The sequence below is a fragment of the Chiloscyllium punctatum genome, chromosome 1 (genome assembly GCF_047496795.1).
Source record: "Chiloscyllium punctatum isolate Juve2018m chromosome 1, sChiPun1.3, whole genome shotgun sequence".
In the NCBI taxonomy this organism is placed as follows: domain Eukaryota; kingdom Metazoa; phylum Chordata; class Chondrichthyes; order Orectolobiformes; family Hemiscylliidae; genus Chiloscyllium; species Chiloscyllium punctatum.
Genome location: NC_092739.1, coordinates 104888381 through 104910251, shown reverse-complemented (window position 1 = coordinate 104910251; position 21871 = coordinate 104888381). Strand labels below are relative to the sequence as shown.

The following is a 21871-nucleotide window of genomic DNA, read 5'->3' as shown; positions in this document are numbered from 1 at the left end:
TTCAGTAAAAACAGCTCAAGACTGAAGAAGGCCAGCTTGCTTTCCCTTACCAGTTGCTGTATGTTGTGGATTTTAACCAATAAATCAAAGGCTGCATAGTTTGTGAAACTGTTGTTCTATGCCTCCAGCAAGTGAAAACCATTCGAAGAAGAAAGATCGAGGAACAGCAAGTCCTGATAAACAAACCTTAGCAAACCTTGTGGACAGGGGCCAGGGAACATTGAATTGCCTTCTCAGTTTTCCCTCCATCTATGACACCAATGCCTTTTTGTCTGTGTACATCTGTCTACACTTGTGTTTGGGGGAGGGGGGAGAAGCTTTTTAATCTGGAAATGTCAATGTTGACTGTTCATACAGTCATGCAGCATGACTCTTCGGTCTAACCGGTCCATGCTGAACATTATCCCAACTAAACTGCCACCTGCCTGCTCCTGGCCCACTTCCCTCCAAAACATTCCTATTCATGCACTTATATAAATGTCATTAAAATGTTGTGACTGTGCTCATATCCACTTTGTCAGGAAGTTCATTCCACATGCGAACCACCCTCTGTGTAAAACTTTAGCCTCTCATGTCTTTTTAAAATCTTTATCCTCTCACCTTAAAAATATGCCCCCTCATCATGAAATCCCCATCCTAGGAAACTAGGGTATCTATTTCACAGTCAAATTTTACATAGTTTCAGTTTTCCAGTACTGAGATTGCTAGTTACTCATCTGACAGGTGCTTGTAAAATGGCATTCACTCTCTCTTAAAAGTACAGTATATGTCCTTCAACTTCATACCACTTTGCAGTAGTCTGTTGTATTCTGTATGAGAGCATGGAGGCATTGCGTTATGCTTAGATGATGTTCCGGGCTATCTTGTGAGCACAGCTGATGAATCTGCCTGTGGCCCATCTTCTGAAGCTAGGGCAAGACTAGGGCAGCAGGGAGGGGTCCAAATCTGGAAGGGTCCAATTCGACTCTTTCTTCTTTAGTTGCTGCACTGCAGACCTTTGTCACAGTGTCATACAGCATTGAAACAGACCCTTCAGTCCAACCAGTCCATGCTGAACATAATCCCAAACTAAACTAGTGCCACCTGCCTGCTCCTAGCCCATATCCCTCCAAAATTTACCTATTCATGTATCTATCCAAATGTCTTTTAAACATTGGAAATGGACCCACATACACCACTTTCTCAGGAAGTTCATTCCACACATGAACCACTCTCTGTGTAAAAAAATTGCCTCATGTCTTTTTTAAATCTCTCTCCTCTCACCTTAAAATGTGTCCCTTAGTCTTGAATTTCCCCATCCAAGGGAAAAACAACATCCATTAACTCAATGTACACTTCTCATTATTTTATAAACTTCTCACACATCACCTCTAAAGCTACTACGCTCCAGTGAAAAAAGTCCCTGCCTATCCTGCCTTTCTATATAACACAAACCTTCCATACCCAATGTTACAACACAGGGTAAACCCTCCTGCTTAACCTAAACCAGCAACACAGAAAAGAATTATCCCATACAGTAATCTGTGAAAATTTGAAAGGCCAAGAACTATTTAAAGTAAAAATTAACAACTTTATTTGTTAAGATATTACAGAGAATAATTAACTAAGAACATTTACAACACCTTCCTCTAAGCTGTCTTTTACCTTCTCTTCTATCATACCAGTCTGATAAAACCCCCGATTAAGATTTACCAAAATTCAACTTTCAAAGCAACCAACCATTTGTTGAATCTTCTTTTCTTTGTCTTAGGGATATCTGCTTCACAGGTCACAGATTGGTAAAGGTACCTTTAAGAGAGCTATTCTGTCAGTTTGCAGATGTCGTTGGCTTGGCAGTTCTTCTCTCAACTGTTAAATTTTTCCTGGTCTTATACCCCCAAAGCATCAGATTGTGTCACTGGCTTTTAAGATTGTCAATATACTAAATTCAAACTTGATTGGAGTTTTTTTTAGGGGTATAATTTAAACTGAATGGCCTAATTCGAATCTGTTTGGTCGTTTCCAGGCAACCCAGCTAATCTAGCGTTGGAACAAGTGTTACATTGTTACATTATTCAGAACTCTTGGTGTTGTCAGGTAGCTCTGCCAGCTTTTTCTCTTAAAGGTACAGTACACCCACATCTTCATAATTCCAAGCAATATTCTGGTAAATCTCTTCTGAACCATCTCCAGCTTGATAATATCCTTCCTATAACAGGGCAACCAGAACTAGACACCGTACTCCAGCAGAGACCTCACCAATATTCTGTACAACTTCAACAAGGCTTCCCACATTTATTGCTCCGGTTTGTTGGTTGCCTCATTGGGCTTGCTGCTGACGTCTTGTGGTTTGTGGAAGAATTCCCAGACCTTTATTCACCTGATGAATTCCTCTGTATCTGCTGTGACACCGATGGGGTCCATTTTGGTAGTGGGGCAGAAGTTGAACCCTCGGATGAGAACTTCGATTTTGTCTGGTTGAAGGTGGTGATCAGCAGTGGTTAGCACTGCTGCCTCACAGCGCCAGAGACCTGGGTTCAATTCCCGCCTCAGGTAACTGACTGTGTGGAGTTTGCACATTCTCCCCGTGTCTGCGTGGGTTTCCTCCGGGTGCTCCGGTTTCCTCCCACAGTCCAAAAATGTGCAGGTTATGTGAATTGGCCATGCTAAATTGCCCGTAGTGTTAGGGGCAGGGGTAAATATAGGGGAATAGGTCTGGGTGGGTTACACTTCGGCGGGTCGGTGTGGACTTGTTGGGCCAAAAGGCCTGTTTCCACACTGTAGGGAATCTAATCTAATAAGACAAGTTGATGATGGATTTCCCTATGATGATCATGTTTTAATTGTGATACCAGAGGAGGCTTGGTTACTGCTGGTAGTGATGCCAAGTTTCTCAAGTTTCCTGTTCTTGATGTGCATGTAATTGGCATAATTCCATTGCCTCATCTGGTTGGCAGTGTCTTGACTCTGGTCCACTGTGTACTGAGTGAAAGCTGAGAATATGGACTCCATCTGGATTTCAGGGTTGCAGCAACTGCTGTGGAGCTGGTATATAAGGTGGTCGAGGAGTGTGTGAGAGATGAAATGACAGAGTGTCTCAGCGTAGTCTGTGGGTCGGCTTGAGTGGATTTGCAATCAGTAGTTCTTTCGGAATCTTCTCTGCGTGGTATATCGGCGAGATCATCCAGATGTATAACAATGAATGAATGGATGCATATCAATTATGAGGTAGGAGTTTCCCTCCCAGTTGGGGACCACTTCAGCAATCAAGGACATTCAGCCTCTAATCTTCAGGTAAGCTTCCATCAAGGTGGCCTTCGAGATATGCAGAATCACCAAGCAGAAACTGCTAGCCCAATTCCATACCTGTGAGTACAGCCTCAACTGTGCTCTTGGGTTCATGTTGCCCTACATGTAACCTCGCCACACTTCTGTGTTTGTAAAATCTTTACTGTTCTGTTTTGACACCATCACCGTGATAACTTGTTATTACATCTCAAACTTAATTATTTTGTACAGGTTTGGATTAGTTGTTGTTTTGGTTAGACCCTTGTCATGCAATTCTGACACCTATTGTGTTATTTCCAGCCATTTGGTTTGTGTCTAGCACCATCCTATTTTTGATTTTTTATAATTATCTCTTAGCCTTAATTGATCAGTTCATAGGTCATCACTTCAATTGCCACTTAGCCATTTATTCGCACCATTTAACATTTTTGATCACCTGCAAAGATTTGTTATTCAGCATGTTGACAGTCCACTCTCCCTAGTTGTAGTTATCTGTTGATACTCTGCTTGCAATTATCTTGCCATTATCTCTCCACCTATATATTGTGGGCCTGTGGTTCCCCCACTTCACCTGATGAAGGAACAGTGGTCCTAAAGCTTGTGATTTCAAATGAACCCAATGGAAGAGGGTTCACTTCTTCAGCTGTATGTGTGAATGCCTATTTAGCTGAAACTACAATATTGAACGTATAGATCCAAGCCATCTTTGGCATTACATAATGTGCAATGGTCCAAGCTGAGGTGAGCAGTTTTTGCACCATGTGCACATTCTGGGAAAATGGCAGGTGATTGCTACTCCGGTAACTAAGGGTAATATTTCCGGGTATGCATCACAACTATTAATGGGATAGATTTCTATGTTGCATGATATGATACTTGGGGCAAGGATCTTGACTGCATACAGCAGGTTAATTGCCAAGGTTCACATAGTGTGTAGTGCTTACAGGTTTTTTTTTATTCTGTGTGATGGTGTGCATGTAGGTTATTCCCTTTTGGATATTGGTTGAAACTGAGACCCTCTTCCTCAGAAGAAAACTCTTAGCCTGTTCATTCCATCTGTGGCTTCAGTCATTTTCAATTCCATTGCATACTTGATATTTACAGCACAATGGAAAGCAGCAGATGTCCCTTACTAAGCAGTGAGTTTTAGACTAGCCTTTGGTGAATCCCCAAATGGAAATATTCCTAAGTTGGCAGTGCTCCCCATCAACCCATAGGCTTTGAACTTCCCAAAATTCCCATGTAACCCGTCTATCGAAACTTTGGGTTTCACCCAACTCAGTCCCAGGCATGTCGAGTAAACATACTAGATCTAGTAGTTCAGTCTCCCCCATCCACTCTATCAAAGTTAGGATGCTGCTTATAGTTGATGATTCACCCTCCGGCATTACCTCTTTCCCTTCAATGCTCTGTCTCCACCCCTTACTATATTACAATCCCTTCAGTATCCCAGCATTTTGACTCCAATCCCCACAATTAAATTCCCCAGCTATCCTCCCACAGAAGTGGCCTCTAGTTTTCCATGATGTTAAGTGGATGGACTCCAGGGGCTGACCTTGGTCCACCCCCTGAAGTGACAGCAGGACAGTCCCAAACGATGTGCGACCAAATCCCTGACTGATATCTGAGGAACCCCCTAACTGTTATCTTGGAAAAGCTGATTGATCATGACCAAGATATCAAGACTGCCCTTGACTTACTGTACCAGAAACCCCTGCCTAAAGGATGCTGCTGTTTGATGGCCATGTAGTGTGCTTGGTACATATGAATCTGTCACTCGGTATAGGTCAGAGATTGACATAGCACAGTGCCATACAGACTCATGTTCACCTTCTTGACTGAAGACTGCCGACAAGCATAACAAACTACCTGGCTTTGTGTCTGCTGTAAAAGCCAATGCAGGACAGAAAAGCTTTTGAGATATGATTGCAGGCAAAGCATCAAAATGAGTATAATACGAGTGGGTGCAAAGAGACCGAGTGAACAGCCTTGAGATACAGGCTGGAGCAGTCCATGAGCTGGGTGCCTGCTCCTGCACCAAAGTGTCCTTACAGCAACATTATGATGAAAGGTGTTGATGCAGTCCAAAGCGCAGTATTGAAGTACTGCTTAAGTCATTGACTGTAAGGGGGTGGAGGCAGAAACCCTCATTTAATATTTAAGTAGTTTATAGATGTATACTTGCAATGCCTAGACATAAAGGATTATGGGCTAGAGTGTTGGAAAATGGATTAGAATAGTTAGGTAATTGTTTTTGACTGGTGCAGTCTCGGTGAGCAATAGATCTCTATGACTCCATGACTAAGTGCAGAAATGTACTGTAAGTGAAATAGATATGGTAAAAACAATGACTGCAGATGCTGAAAACCAAATACTGGATTAGTGGTGCTGGAAGAGCACAGCAGTTCAGGCAGCATCCAACGAGCAGCGAAATCGACATTTCGAGCAAAAGCCCTTCATCAGGAATAAAGGATCACACATCACACAGGATGCTGCCTGAACTGCTGTGCTCTTCCAGCACCACTAATCCAGTGAAACAGATATGTCTGACACTGATGAGGTGAGGTTGGTGCAGGTTAAATGCCAATGTGGAATGTACATGGTTGCTATCCATAGAGTATGCCCTGATATGTTGATTCTAGGTATTCAAGATGGAGGTCCAGAGGAGCAAATGGAGAGCTTGAGTCACCAGGGACCCACTTTGATTCCATAATGAGAATTCTTGGTGGTTAGCTTCAGTCTGGTGAGTGGAAGAATGGGCGACTGCATATAATTGAGGTGAGATTGAGTTGTAACCATGGTAATCATGTGCAGTGATCCTTGCTAATAGACTTCTCACTGTTCACGAGTGAGAATCATTTCTCAACATTTAATTTTTAGTCGTGAAGTTGAAAAGGGCCTCACTGGACATCTCACTTGAATTTCCCAAATTTCCTGCTGTAGCCCATGTTGTTAAGAGGCTGGCATGTTTCTACACATTGTGACTGAATAACTGATTAATTTGTCATTCCTGGTCAAAACTGTTCTGCCACTTGTGGAAGCTGGCACTCTGCATGGCAATTTCCTTTTACAGGGGGAAGTAGTACTGTATGATATCCACAGGAGAAATAATGGAATCACATGCCCAACTAAAGAATGCTCTTAACAAAAGAAAAACAAAGATGCACAGATGCTGGACATCAGAAGCAAAAACAGAAATTTCTGGGAACTCTATTTCCCAGAAATAGTGTTAATATTTCTGTTAAGTTCTGAAGAAGCATCAGTGAACCTGAAATGTTAACTCAGATTTCTCTCCACAGATGCTGCCAGACCTGCAGAGATATTCCAGCAGTTTCTGTTTTACCTAAAATTGTTGAACTCAATATTGAATTCATAATGCTGCAGGGTTTCCAAGCAGAAAATAAGCTGTTCTTCCAGTTTGTACTGAGCTTCGCTGGAGCACTGCAGCAAGCCTGAGACAGAGATATTGGCTAATGAACATGATGGTGTGTTGAAATGACAGGCAAATGGCGGCTCAGAGTTGTTTTTGCAAACTGAACTTAGGTGTTCTGCAAAGTGATCACTTTGTCTTCCCATTGTAGAGGAAACTGCATTATGAGTAGTGAATACAGTAGACAAGATTGAGTGAAATGTAGGTAATTTGCTGCTTCACTTGGAGGCTGTGTGTGGCGCCTTGCATATCGAGGAGGGAGAAAGAAGTAAATGGACAGGTGTTACACATTCTATGATTGCATGGGAAGGTACCATGGGGATGTAGGGAGGTGTTGACGGTGGACTAAGGTGTGTCGAAGGGAATGGTTCCTGTTGGAGGCAGACTACAAAAGGGAGGGGACCATGTGTCTGGAGTGGGCAAAAATGGTTTCTAATGAACCTTTGCATGTGGTATAGTAGGTGGGGACAAGGCGACCCTATTGCTGTTGTGGGAGGAAGACGGAAGACAGCGGGTGAGGGCCTAAGTGCAAGAGATGGGTCGAAGATGGCTGAGGGCCCTTGTCAACCACAGTGATGGGGAATTCTCAATTGAAGAAGAAGGTGGACGTTTTGGAAGCCCCCTAGTTGAAGTTTGTGTCATTGGACAGGTGCGATGGAGATTGAGGAGCTGGAATTATAGAATAAAGTCTACACAGGAATCAAGGTTTGAGTTGAGTTAACTGTTTGAGTCAGTGGGTTTGTAGTAGCTATTGGTGGCCAGCCTATCCTCAGAAATGGAAACAGAGATGTCAAGGAAAGGAAGGGAGAAGTCAGAGATGGACCAGGTGAAGAGGAGACCAGGTAGAAGTTGGAAGCAAAACATAAACTTTTCCAATTTTGGAAGAGACAGGGAAGCAGCACTGATGATGTCATCAATGTATCAGAGAAAGAATTGAAGGTGGAGATATGAGTAGGACTGGAAAAGGAATATTCCATGTCCCTCACAGAGCCAGACATAACTGGGGCCCATGAGGGTAATCATGGCTACACCTTCGATTTGAAGAAAGTGGGAGCAGTTCAAGGAGGAGTTGCTCAAAGTGAGGAAAAACCAGGTGGTGGAGAGTGGTGGTGGATAGGGGTGGCTTTTTTCCAGAAAGAAGCGGGGAGCCTTCAGACCATTCTGATGGTGGACGGACATGTAAAGGAGTACAATGGACTTCTCTAATAAACCTTGGGGCTTTCTGCTATTATTTCGGAAATGTAACAGATTTTTTTTATGTCTATGAAGTAAGAAGTGCATTTGGATATGGACGCGTATGCCATTAATACTTTCCTAGATAATTAATTAATTTTTGAAGTATAGTTACCTACTTTCATTGCCAACTAAAACAATCAACATGCGTGTAAAGTCCACTAACAGAGTTAAAGCAAATTAATGATCAATTAATCTGTTGAGGTGATGATGCTTGAGAGGGAGAAACCTTTGTTCTTGACAAAAAGTAACATGGGATAGCTTACATCGTGCAAAATAAGTGCACAGAGCTCAATTTAGGGTCATATCTAAAAGGTGCCAACACTGACATTATACCACTCTCCTGCTATGTCAACTTTGAATATGAGTCAAGGAGACATTAAATCTTATCACTAGCTTGACTTAACGGCAGGAAACAGAGTTTAATTGTGGAGGGTTGCTTTTTGGACGGATGGCCTGTAACCAGCAGTGTTCCAAAGGGATCACTTCTGGGTCCTCTTTTATTTGTCATTTAAAAAAATTATTTGGATGGGAATATAGAAGGCATGTTAATAAGTTTGCAGACAATACCAAAATTGATGGTACTGTAAATGGTGAAGGTTTTCTAAGGTTACAAAGGGATCTTAATCAGATGGGTTAATGGGCTGAAAATGATAGACTGAGTTCAATCTGGATAACTGTGAGGTACTAGCCTGTTTTGAGATTTGTAACTCAGGTTGAGGTTTTGGATGTAGGTTTGCTCGCTGAGCTGGAAGGTTCATTTTCAGACATTTTGTCACCATACTAGGTAACGTCTTCAGTGAGCCTCCGAATGAAGCATTGCTGATGATTCCCTGCTTTCTGTTTATATACTTGGGTTTCTTTGGGTTGGTGATGTCATTTCCGGTTCTTTTTTCTCAGGTGGTGGTAAATCGGGTCCAAGTCAATGTGTTTATTGATAGAGTTCCAGTTGGAATGCCATGCATCTAGGAATTCTCGTGCGTGTCTCTATTTGGCTTATCCTAGGATGGATGTGTTGTCCCAGTCTAAGTGGTTTCTTCCTCATCTGTATGTAAGGATACTAGTGAAACAGGGTCATGACTAGCCACAAAACGGCATTCCAACTGGAACTCTATCAACAAACACATTGGCTTGGTCCCGATTTACCATCCCCTGAGAAATGTGAGAATGTGAGGTATTGCATTTTGGTTTAACAAAAAAGGGTAGTGTACACAATTAATGGTAAAACCTTGGGTAGTGTGGAACGGAGGGACCTAGGGGTGCCAGTACATAATTCTTTGAAGTTTGCACCACATATAGACAGGGTGGTTAAAAAGGCATTTGGCATGCTTGTCTTCATTGTTCAATCCTTTGAGGAGTTGAGAGGTCATGTTGAGGTTGTACAGGACATTAGTGAAGCCTCTTCTGGAATACTGCATCCAGTTCTGGTCACCTAGTTAAAAGAAAAATATTATTAAGCTGGAGAGAGTTCAGGAGAGATTTACCAGCATGTTGCTGGGTGTGTAAGGAAGATTTGAGTTATAAAGTAAGGTTGGATGGGCTGGGACTTCTTTCACTGGAGCATAGGAGGTTCAGAGGTGACTTGATAGAAGCTTATAAAATAATGAGACACATAGATAGAGTTAATGGTAGTTGTCTTTTCCACAGCATGGGGATTTTAAGACTGGGCGGTACATTTTAAAGGTGAGGGGAAAGAGATTTTAAAAAGACATAAGAAACAAATATTTTACACAAAGGGTGGTTCGTGTGTGGAATGAACTTCCTGAGAAAGTGATGGATTGGGTCCAAATCCAGTGTTTAAAAGACATTTGGCTAGATACATGAAAAGGAAAAGTGTGGAGGGATATGGACCAGGAGCAGGCATGTGGGCTAGTTTAATTTGGGATTATGTTCGGCATGGACTGGTTGGACGAAAGGGTCTGTTTCATGTTGTATGACTCAATGACTAGTAATACAGAGAGTGAAGTATTGTTTCAGAGACCTGGATTCAAATCCTGCTATAGAAGATGATGGAATTTGAAAGCAATAAAAATCTGGAATTAATTGCCTAATGATGACCATGAAACTGTTGCTGATTATTGGGAAATACTGATCTGGTTCACCAATGTTCTTTAGTGAAGAAAACTGCCATTCTTACCCAGTCTGGCCTACACGATGTAATTAATCTGCACGTGGAGAGGCAGGGATTAATCAAGAACAGTTGGTGTAGTTTTGTTAAACAGTGGTCACATCTGACCAACTTGACTGAATTGTTTTGAAGCGGTGACCAGCTGTGTAGGTGAGGGCAGTCATATGATGTAGTCTCCTTGGACTTCAGCAAAACTTTTGATAATGTCCTGCATGGAAGACTGATAACGAAGGTACGAGCCAAATGGATCCAAGGAAATTTTGCTAATTGGATCCAGAATTGGTGAAGTGGCAGGAAGCAGAAGGTGATAGTTGTGAGGCATTTTTGTGACTGGAAGCCTCTGTTCAGTGGGGTTTTGCAGGGATCAGTGTGGGTCTCTTTCTGTTTTTGGTTTAATGATGCAAACTTGAAACTCGGAGGGTTAATCTCAGATAATATGAAAATTGGTCATGGTTTCCTTTGGTTTTTTTTATTCATTATGAAATGTGAGTGTGGCTGGGAAAACACACATTTGCTACCCATTCTTAATTGCTTGTGAGAAGGTCGTAATGCCTCCTTCCACTGTTAGGTCCATATTGTATAGGTACAACCACAGTTCTTTTAATCCCTCCCTTTTATTTTCTATTTAGTTTGACCATATCATAATATGTATTTAGCTAGTAAGAGGAGTAATAAACTAAAGGTTCACTATTTACCTGTACTACATTAGAATCATTGTCCAAAATGTTCACAAGAATAAAAAGTATGAATTATGTTATGACTGATCTGTTGAGATTATTCCAAGATTTTGATCCAGTGGCTTTAAATGAATGAAATATATTTGCGTGTGACATAAAGGGGCAGTGGAGGTTTTAGTGTTCCCATGCGGATCTTGTTCTTTTCGATCATAGAACTTGGTATATATTTGAAGCCATGTTGTCTGTGGTCAAACTAAATAGAAAATAAAAACAGGAGAGACACACTGAACCAAATGGCACAGGCTTTATTAATTACTTTTTTTTCTAAACAGAAATTTCATTGATGTATACTGAACTTAAACAAGAATATTTGGGATGCCGCTATTTGGTAAAGATTGTACCCGGTCGAAACTTCAAGGTAAGCTCTAAGATAATTATATTATTTTGTATCTTTTTCAAATTCAGGCTTCGCTACAATGGTACCATTGTCTCTTTATGTCTCTGTATTAATGTCATTGTGATAGTGTTGAATGACTTTTACATCAAAATAATTTGTAAAACTAAGCACTTAAGGAAATATAAAAATGGGAGAAAATGTTTAGCCAAGTTAAGTTAGTGCTTTCATAAAATCCACAGATCATTTGAGTCAGAATTCCAAAACTAAGGTCTTAAGTGGTTGAAGGCATGACCACTTAGGTTGGGAGGAAGAGATAAGTGGCTGCGTATGTAGTAAGATTTAGTAAGATATGAACACAGGAGTATAAATAGGCCATTCAGCCCCTTGGACATGCTCCATCATTCTAAATCATGGCTGATCCTTTTCATCAATATCGTATTTCCAGCTATTTCCATATTTATTGATGTCCTGAGCAATTAGAAATCTATCAGTCCTTGTCTTGAGCTTAGTTAATGGTTGGATGTACACAGGTAGAGAATTTCAAACTTTCACCACCATCTGAGTGAAAAGGTTTCTCTTAGTTCTTAATGGCTTGGATTTTATTCTGAGACTGTCCCCTGGTCCTAGCTTCTTGAGCTTGAGAAAACATCCTTTCTGCATCGAGACTGACTATCCATTGGTTGTAGGTATGTTCGCCGAGCTGGGAAGTTGGTTTACTGATGTTTCGTCCACTTTCTAGGTGACATCTCTCAGTGCTTTGGATCCTCCTGTGTAGCGCTGCTGTACTGTTAATTGGAATTTATTTGGCTTTGTTCCTGCTGCTTCCAGTTGCTGGTTCCGATATTTTGTTGCAGTGGTCAGTATATCAGGTCTAGGTCAATGTGTTTATTGTTGGAGTCTGTAGGTGAGTGCCATGCTTCTAGAAATTCTCTGGCTGTCCTCTGTTTGGCCTGTCCTATTATTGTTCTATTGTCCCAGTTGAATTTGTGGTCCTTGTTGCCTGTGTGCATCGCTACTAGACAGCTGGTCAAGGCATTTAGTGGCTAGTTGATGTTCATGAATGCAGCAGGAATGAAACCAAACAAATTCCAACCAACACAGTATAGCAGTGTTTCCCAGGAGACTCCACAGCACTAAGGATGTCACCTAGAAAGGGGATGAAGCGTCTGCAAACCAAACTCCCAGCTCAATCAGACAATTATTTTCTTAATAGTTCGTACCACATATTTTATTATAGATGGTAATATTTTCCTACTACTGCCGTTCAGGCTAAAAGGTCTGTAGATCACTGTTTTCTCTCTCGTTACTTTCTTTAACACTGAGGTTTATTTACTGGTATCATTATAGTAGTAATAGAATTTTATAAGATGATCAATATGATTCTACTATCTCTGTAGCCATCTCTTTCAATGCTATTGGATGAAAGTTCAAGATCTCAGGGGCTCGTCATCTTTCAGTACTACTTTTTTCATTAATTGTTCCTTTTTTAATTTAATGTCTTTCTGTTCAACCCTTTGGTACTTAATTGTGAGAATTTTTTATGTCTTCTCTATTTCCTATTATAAACTCCAATGCCTCTGCCTATAATGGACCCACACCTGTCTTTGCTCATATTTTCCTTTTTTCAAAGATTTCTACATAAGCTTGGATAAGCTGTTTCTATGTTTCTTGTTATTTTGAATTCATATTCAATTGTGTTTTTATCATTCTTATAATAGTAATCTTGTAACGTCGGAACAGAAGTAGGCTGTTTGGTCCATTTAGGTTTGCTCTGCCATTTAATGAGGTCGTGGTTGATCTGATAATCCTCAACTCCACTTTGCCGTCTTTTCTTCATAACCCTTGATTCCCTTACTGACTAAAAATCTATCTCAGCCATCAATTTACTTAATGATCCAGTGTTGACAACCTTTTGTGGTAAAGAATTCTGGAGATTCACTACCCTCTGATAGAATAAATTCCTTCTAATTTTTGTCTTAAATGAACAACCTTTATTCTGGAATTTTAAAAAAACCCAAAATTTTAGTTCCGTAGAATTCTGCAGTTTTTCTCCATTCAAATAATAATAAGCTACTTTATTCTTTCTGCCAAAGTTCATAACCTCATATCTTCCCACATTATATTCCATCTGCCAATATTTTGTCCACTCGTGAAACCTATCTATATTGTTCTGTACTGAAAATGTGTTGCTGGAAAAGCGAAGTATATCGTTCTGTAGACTCTTTACACTTGCTTTCGCACCTATTTTTGGTCATGTGCAAACCTGACTAAAGTACGTTCAGTTTCCTTCATCCAAGTCATTGATATATATTATAAATAATTGTCGTCCCAACACTGATCTTTGTGACATGCCCCGAGTTACCATCCTGAAAATGACCTCCTTATGTAAACGTTCTGTCTTCTGTTAGTTAGTAAATCCATACTATTACATTACCCCAAATACCATGGACGCTTATCTATGCCTTGTGAAAATCTGATTATATTATATCCACTGGTTCACCTTTAGCTATGCTCCGCAAAGAATCCTAGTAAATTATTTGCCCTTCATGAAGCCATTCTGGTTTTGCTTGATCACAGTATGTATTTCTAAATGTTCTGCTATCATTTGTGGGCAGCACGGTGGCACAGTGGTTAGCACTGCTGCCTCACAGCGCCAGAGACCCGGGTTCAATTCCCGCCTCAGGCGACTGACTGTGTGGAGTTTGCACGTTCTCCCCGTGTCTGCGTGGGTTTCCTCCGGGTGCTCCGGTTTCCTCCCACAGTCCAAAGATGTGCAGGTCAGGTGAATTGGCCATGCTAAATTGCCCGTAGTGTTAGGTAAGGGGTAGATGTAGGGGTATGGGTGGGTCGCGCTTCGGCGGGGCAGTGTGGACTTGTTGGGCCGAAGGGCCTGTTTCACACTGTAAGTAATCTAATCTAATCTAATATCCTTAATTTCCTCAATGGCAGACATGAGGCAAACTGGCTTATAATTATCTTTTTTGTGTTTTTTTTACTTCTGCCTTTCTTAAATAAATTTGCAGTTATTTAATGTGGGACGTTTCCAGAATCTAAGGTTTTTGAGGAGATAATTATCCAGTGTGGCCACTATCTTGCAGCTACTCCTTTAATACCCTAGAATGCATCAGATCCAGAAAAAGTATCAGTCTTTAGCCTCAGTAAATTTCTTAGCATTTTTTGGCTAGTGATAATTGCCATCTTTTTTTCCTCTCCTCCTTTTGCCCCTCTATTATTAAGTAATTTTTGGATGTTATCAATTTCTTCCCCTGTGAAAACCATTGTTATTCAACCATTGGAGTTTTTCCTGGTTTCCTTTTATTATTTTCTCAGCTTCATTCTCTAAGAAGCCTATATTCACTTTAGCTTCTTTTTTATATATTTAAAGAAGCTGTTGCTGTTGCCCTCAAAGTTTGCATTCTCCCTTTTTTTTTGGTGGTCTCTTGTTGGCTTTTAAAACTTTGTTAATCCTGTGGTTCACAACTAAGTTTTGCCACATTGTATGTTTCTTCTTTCAATCTGATGCTATCCTTAACTTCAGTGGTAAACCATTGCTGGCTTATCCCCTTCTTAGAGCATTTTTTCCTCGTTGCTGTGATCCATAGAGTCATAGAGTTGTACAACATGGAAACAGACCCTTCAGTCCAACTCATCCACGCTGATCAGGTCTCCTAAATTAATCTAGTCCCATTTGAGCCATTTGCTATTTTTTTAAATGTCTTGCCAGCATTTGACAAGGTTCCACATGGTAGACTAGTGAGCAAGGTTAGATCGCATGAAATTCAGGGATAGCTAGCCATTTGGATACAAACTTAACTTGAAGGTAGGAGACAGAGGGTGATGGTGAAGGGTTATTTTTGGACTGGAAGTCTATGATAGGTGATGTGACACAAGGATTTGTGCTCGGTCTGTTGCTTTTTGTCACTTATATAAGTGATTTAGATGTGACGATAGGAGGAATGGTCAGTAAGTTTTCAAGATGATACCAAAATTGGTGGGGCAGTGAACTGTGAAGAAGGTTATCATGATGTACAATGAGACCTTGATCAAATGGGCCGATGGTCAGAGGAATGGCACTTCAAGTTTAATTTAGATAAATTTGAGGTGTTGCATTTTGGTAAATCAGTGCAGGACTTCTACAGTTAATGATAGAGTCCTGAGGAGTGTTGAACAAACCAAGAGATCTTGGAGCACAGGCTCATAGTTTCTTGAAGGTGGAGTCACAGATAGACAAGGTAGACGTGCCTTAATTGGTCAGTGCAAAAGATGTCTGCAGAAATTCACCAACGATCCTCAGACAGCATCTTCAAAACCCATGACCAAAAAGACAAGATCACCGGGTGAGGGGGAGCACATGGGAACACCACCACCTGCAAGTTCCACTCCAAGCCACTCACAATCCTTACTTCGAAATAAAGTTTGGGAGAAGATTTGTAGCTCGGGTGCTTGTTGTTGTGGTTCTGTTCGCCGAGCTGGGAATTTGTCTTGCAAGCGTTTTGTCCCCTGTCTAGGTGACATCCTCAGTGCTTGGGAGCCTCCTGTGAAGCGCTTCTGTGCTGTTTCCTCCGGCATTTATAGTGGCCTGTCTCTGCCGCTTCCGGTTGTCAGTTCCAGCTGTCCGCTGTAGTGGCCGGTATATTAGGTCCAGGTCGATGTGTTTGTTGATAGAGTCTGTGGATGAGTGCCATGCCTCTAGGAATTCCCTGGCTGTTCTCTGTTTGGCTTGCCCTATAATGGTAGTGTTGTCCCAGTCGAATTCATGTTGCTTGTCATCTGTGTGTGTGGCTACTAAGGATAGCTGGTCCTACATAGGACAAACAGGAAGACAGCTAACGATCCATATCCATGAACACCAACTAGCCACGAAACGACACGACCAGCTATCCTTAGTAGCCACACACACAGATGACAAGCAACATGTTTGCAAGACAAATTCCCAGTTTGGCGAACAGAATTACTTGGAAATATTTTGCCACTCCTTCACTAACTCTGAGTCAAAATCCTGGAATTCCCTCCCTCAGGGCACTGTGAGGCAACCTAATGCATATGGATTGCAGTGGTTCAGAAAGCAGCTCACTACCCCGTTCACAAGGGCAACTAGGGCAGGCAATTAATACTGGCCAGCCAGCAATGCCCATGTCCCATGAATAAATTTTTTTTAAATGACTGTAATAGAGTCATAGAGTTGTACAACACTATTCTACAGTTGAAACAGACCCTTCTGTCCAACCTGTCCATTGTGACTAAATATCCTAATTCATGTCATTCCGTTTGCCAGCATTTGGCTCATATCCCTCCTAAAACATTCCTATTTATGTACCGATCTAGATGACTTTCAAATGTTGTAATTAAATCACTTCCTCTGGCACCTCATTCCATACCACCCTCTGCGTGAAAAGTTTGTCCCTTAGGTCCATTTTATATCTTTCCCCTCTCAGCTTAAACCTATGCCATCTAGCTTTGCACTTGCCTACCCTGGGAAAAAGACCTTGGCTGTTCATCCTATCCATGCCCCTTTGATTTTATAGACATCTATATGATCACCCCTCAACCTCTGATGCTCCAGCGAAAGTATTCTTCCAGGGAAAATAGCACCCCCCACCCCCGCTGACCTTGTCTTTTTGGTTGTGGGTTTTGAAGATGCTGCCTAAGGATCTTTGGTGAATTTCTGCAGTGCATCTTGTAATGGGAACATTGCTGCCATTGTGTGTTGATGGTGTAGAAAGTGGATATCTGTGGATGTGGTGCCAATCAAGTGGGCCACTTTGTCCTGGATGGTGTCAAGCTTCTTGAATGTTGTTGAAGCTGCACTCATCCAAGCACTGGGGTATTCCATCAGTCTACTGCCTTGTAGATGGTTGAAAGGCTTTGGGGAATCAGTAGGTAAGTTAGTTGCCACCGTCGTTCCAGCTTCCATCCTGCTTTTATATCCACTGTGTTTGCAAGTCCGGTTGAGTTTCTCATAAGATTGTTGGTAGTGTGGGATTCAGTGATGGTAACACCATCAAATGTCAAGAGGCAGTGTTCAGATTGTCTATTATTGGAGATGGTAAAAACAATGACTGCAGATGCTGAAAACCAAATACTGGATTAGTGGTGCTGGAAGAGCATAGCAGTTCAGGCAGCATCCAACGAGCAGCGAAATCGACCTTTCGGGCAAAAGCCCTTCATCAGGAATAAAGGCAGTGAGCCTGAAGCATGGAGAGATAAGCTAGAGGAGGGTGGGGGTGGGGAGAGAGTAGCATAGAGTACAATGGGTGAGTGGGGGAGGAGATGAAGGTGATAGGTCAAGGAGGAGCCTGTGCCCACACCTCCTCCCTCACCTCTATCCAAGGCCCTAAAGGAGCCTTCCACATCCATCAAAGTTTCACCTGCACATCTACCAATATCATTTATTGGATCCGTTGCTCCCGATGTGGTCTCCTCTACATTGGGGAGACTGGGCGCCTCCTAGCAGAGTGCTTTAGGGAACATCTCCGAGACACCCGCACCAATCAACAAAACCGCCCCGTGGCCCAACGTTTCAACTCCCTCTCCCACTCTGCCGAGGACATGGAGGTCCTGGGCCTCCTTCACTGCCACTCCCTCACCACCAGACGCCTGGAGGAAGAATGCCTCATCTTCCGCCTCGGAACACTTCAACCCCAGGGCATCATTGTGGATTTCAACAGCTTCCTCATTTCCCCTTCCCTCACCTCATCCTCGTTTCAAACTTCCAGCTCAGTTACTGTCTCCTTGACTTGTCCGACCTGCCTATCTTCTTTTCCACCTATCCACTCCACCCTCTCCTCCTTGACCTATCACCTTCATCTCCTCCCCCACTCACCCATTGTACTCTATGCTACTCTCTCCCCACCCCCACCCTCCTCTAGCTTATCTCTCCATGCTTCAGGCTCACTGCCTTTATTCCTGATGAAGGGCTTTTGCCCGAAAGGTCGATTTCGCTGCTCGTTGGATGCTGCCTGAACTGCTGTGCTCTTCCAGCACCACTAATCCAGTATTATTGGAGATGGTCATTGCCTGGCATTTGTGTTGTGTGAATGTTATTTGCCACTTGTCAGCCTAAGCCTAGATATTGTCCAGATCTGAATAAGGAGAACTTACTTCTCTAAGGGGATAGTGACTCTGTGGTTGAGTACAATTTTAATCAATAAAGATTCAAGGAATCTTGGAAAAGGGGAAGCAAGTGGAGTCGAAGATTATCATATAAACCTTGATCTCATTGAATGACGGAGCAGATGTGATTGGTTGAATGGCCAACTTTTGTCTTATGATCTTCTGGTGATGAGTAATAGGTTGAAACTTTATTTTTTTGGGTGTTTTAAGACTTTTATAGTAACATTTTATGTATTTTATTGAGGTGTCCTTTTTTTTCTTGCTTTTGTCTTTTATGTAATAACTGTCTTTCCTGTTGTTATAAGAAAACCTACATCCTCATGTGAGTGTGCTTTAGTGAATGATCTTTCAGGCCAAATTTTATTCTGGGATCTGATTTACAAAGAACGTAAAAAGAACAATAAAAGACATAAACAGGCCCTTTGGCCCTCCAAGCTTACGCCAACACATTTTACCCTTCCATACTAAAAGCGCATTCACTTACAGGATCCGTGTCCCTCTCTTCCCTTCTTATTCATATATATTCATCCAGGTGCTTCTTGAATGCTACTATTGTGTCTACTTCCAACAGCACCTCTGGCAATGTTTTCCAGGCACTTGCCACCCTTTGTGTGGAAAAGTTGCCTTGCGCATCTCTTTTAAACTTCCCTCTAACACCTTGAACCTGTGTCCCCATGTAATTGAACCCTTCACCCTGAGAAAAAGCCTCATACTTGCAACTCTATCCATGCCATTCACAATCTTATTAACTTTTATCAGGTCACTCCTCAACCACCTGCGTTCCAGCGAAACCAAACCCTATTCATACCTAAAATCTCCCATACCAGATAACATTCAGGTAAACCTTTATTGTACCCTCACCAAACCATCCACATCCTTCTGATAGTGTGGTGACCAGAACTGTACGGAATATTCCAAATGTGGACTGACTAAAGTTCTATAAAGTTGCGGTATAACTTGTCTATCCTTATATGCAATGCCTCTCCCAATGAAAGCAAGCATGCAAGATACTACCTTATCTACCTGCGCTGCCTTCAGTGATCTGTGGACCTGTACAACAGATCCCTTCTGCATATCAATACATCTAAGGCTTCTGCCATTCACTGTATAATTTCTACCTACTCTTGACCTTCCAAAATGCATCACCTCACATTTGACTGAATCTGCTATGTTTCTGCGTCCAACTGATCTATATCCTGCTGTATCCTCTGACAAAACTCCTCACTGTCCACAACTCCACCAATCTTTGTATTGTCAACAAACTTACTAATTAGACCAGCTACATTTGCCTCCAAATCATTTATGGAGAAAGTGAGGACTGCAGATGCTGGAGATCAGAGCTGAAAATGTGTTGCTGGAAAAGCACAGCAGGTCAGGCAGCATCCAAGGAACAGGAGAATCGACATTTCGGGCATCAGCCCTTCTTCAGGAATGAGAAAAGTGTGTCCAGCAGGCTAAGATAAAAGGTAGGGAGGAGGGACTTGGGGGAGGGGCGTTGGGAATGTGATAGGTGGAGGGAGGTCAAGGTGAGGGTGATAGGCCGGAGTGGGTTGGGGGCGGAGAGGTCAGGAAGAAGATTGACTGAGACAAGGTGGGGGGAGGGGAAATGAGGAAACTGGAGAAATCTGAGTTCATCCCTTGTGGTTGGAGGGTTCCCAGGCCTGGCTGTGGTAGCGAGTCTGTTTGAGAATGTGGCTGAAGAGCTTCTGTGCAGAAACGCCTGGGAACCCTCCAACCACAAGGGATGAACTCAGATTTCGCCAGTTTCCTCATTTCCCCTCCCCCACCTTGTCTCAGTCAAATCCCTCGAACTCAGCACCGCCTTCCTAACCTGCAATCTTCTTCCTGACCTCTCTGCCCCCACCCCACTCCAGCCTATCACTCTCACCTTGACCTCATTCCTGAAGAAGGGCTGATGCCCGAAACATCGATTCTCCTGTTCCTTGGATGCTGCCTGACCCACTGCGCTTTTCCAGTAACACATTTTCAGCTCCAAATCATTTATGTAAATTATGAACAGCAGACATCCCAGCACTGATCTCTGGAAAAACACGAGTCACAGCACTCCATTCTGAAAAGCATCCTTCCACTGCTACCTCCGTTTCCTATGACTGAGACAGTTCTATATCCACCTTGCCAGCTCACCCCAATACCATGACTTCACTTTTTGTACCAGTTCGCCACCTCCTCAAAAAACTCGTCCAGTAGTACCATCAGCTGGGATCTTAATAATACTTTGAAATTGATAAAAAATCAGAGCTTATCGGTAAAATCTTTAATTTTGGCTGGGCATCTCACCTACTTGCTTAAGAGTTGGCAAGGCAACCAAGCAGATTATTCTGAGTAGGGCCTCAAGTATCTTCGTTCAGTCAGACAATTTAGCATGCAGCTGTCCTTTCGATGAAATTAAGTCTCGAGGGGCAGAAGCCTAGCCCAGCAAAATCTGCTGGCCATTCAGAGAGAATATTAAAAGTGCACCGGTAAATTGCAAGTGACAGTGATAACAATGATCAGCAGGCATTTACCATTTCCAAGATGAGAATCGAGCCATCTCTGCTTTGACATTCAACAACACCGTCACTGAAACCCCTTCATCAACATCCTGGTGCTTAGAATTTACCAGACAGTTAACTGAGCTGCCATCACTGCAAGAGCAGGTGAAAGACTAGGAAATTTATAGCAAATCGCTCCCCTCTGACAGCCACCCCAAAACTTAACTCTAAGTACAAGGTACGTGTGAGGTGGAATGCTCTTCACTTGCTTGGATGAAAGCAGCTCTGACATCACTCAAGAAGTTCAAAGTCACCTTCCACAATGTAAAGTGCTTCAAAAGCAGGTGAGAGGCTTCATCAGAACTGAGGGCAGGTGAGCAAGTTAATTGGCAATGGGGAGAGGAAGAAAATGTGTAGCGTCTCCCACCTGTCCTCCTCCTCTAACCAAAAAAAGACCATGTGTGGAAGGTTGGTAAGGTAAGGCTTTATTCTGTTATTCACTCAATCTCTCTTGGCAATTTAGAGCAGAGGGGATGGAAGCTAGGGCAGTTTGCATGCTTCTCTTGCAGGATGTGGGAGGTAAGGGTCAGCACTGGTGTCCCTACTGACTTCTCCTGCGAAAAGTGCACCTAACTGCAGCTCCTCACAGACCGCGTCAGGGAACTGGAGCTGGATGAACTTCAGGTCATTTGGGTGGCTGAGGGGATGATAGAGAGGGCTTATAGGGAGGTAGTTACACCTAAGTTACAAGGTAATCAAAACTGGGTGACCATCAGGAGAGAGAAAGGGAATAGGCAGACAGTGCAGAGACCCCCTGTGGCCCATCCCCTCAATACTAATTATACCGTTTTGGATACTGTTGGAGGAGACCACTTACCAGGGGAAAGCCACAGATATCCAATCCCTCTACACCCTCCATCCACCATGACCAGGGCCTCCAAGCCCTCCGTTTCTTCCTCTCCCAACGTCCCCAACAGTAACCTTCCACCGACACTCTCATTCGTTTGGCTGAACTGGTCCTCACCCTTAACAATTTCTCCTTCGAATCCTCCCACTTCCTCCAGGCCAAAGGGGTAGCCATGGGCACCTGTATTGGCCCCAGCTATGCCTGTCTCTTTGTTGGCTACATAGAAC

At 42.6% G+C, this 21871-nt stretch overlaps 1 protein-coding gene across 1 annotated transcript in view; it reads left to right on the top strand.

Annotated features, from left to right (window-relative positions):
- atp8b5b (ATPase phospholipid transporting 8B5b) overlaps window positions 1-21871 on the top strand; it is a 278562-nt gene that overhangs the window by 28277 nt on the left and 228414 nt on the right. Inside the window, exon 2 of the mRNA XM_072571671.1 lies at window positions 11068-11153. Coding sequence (XP_072427772.1) covers window positions 11111-11153 — 43 coding nt within the window. The 5' untranslated portion in view covers window positions 11068-11110. The remainder of the gene's footprint in view (window positions 1-11067; window positions 11154-21871) is intronic.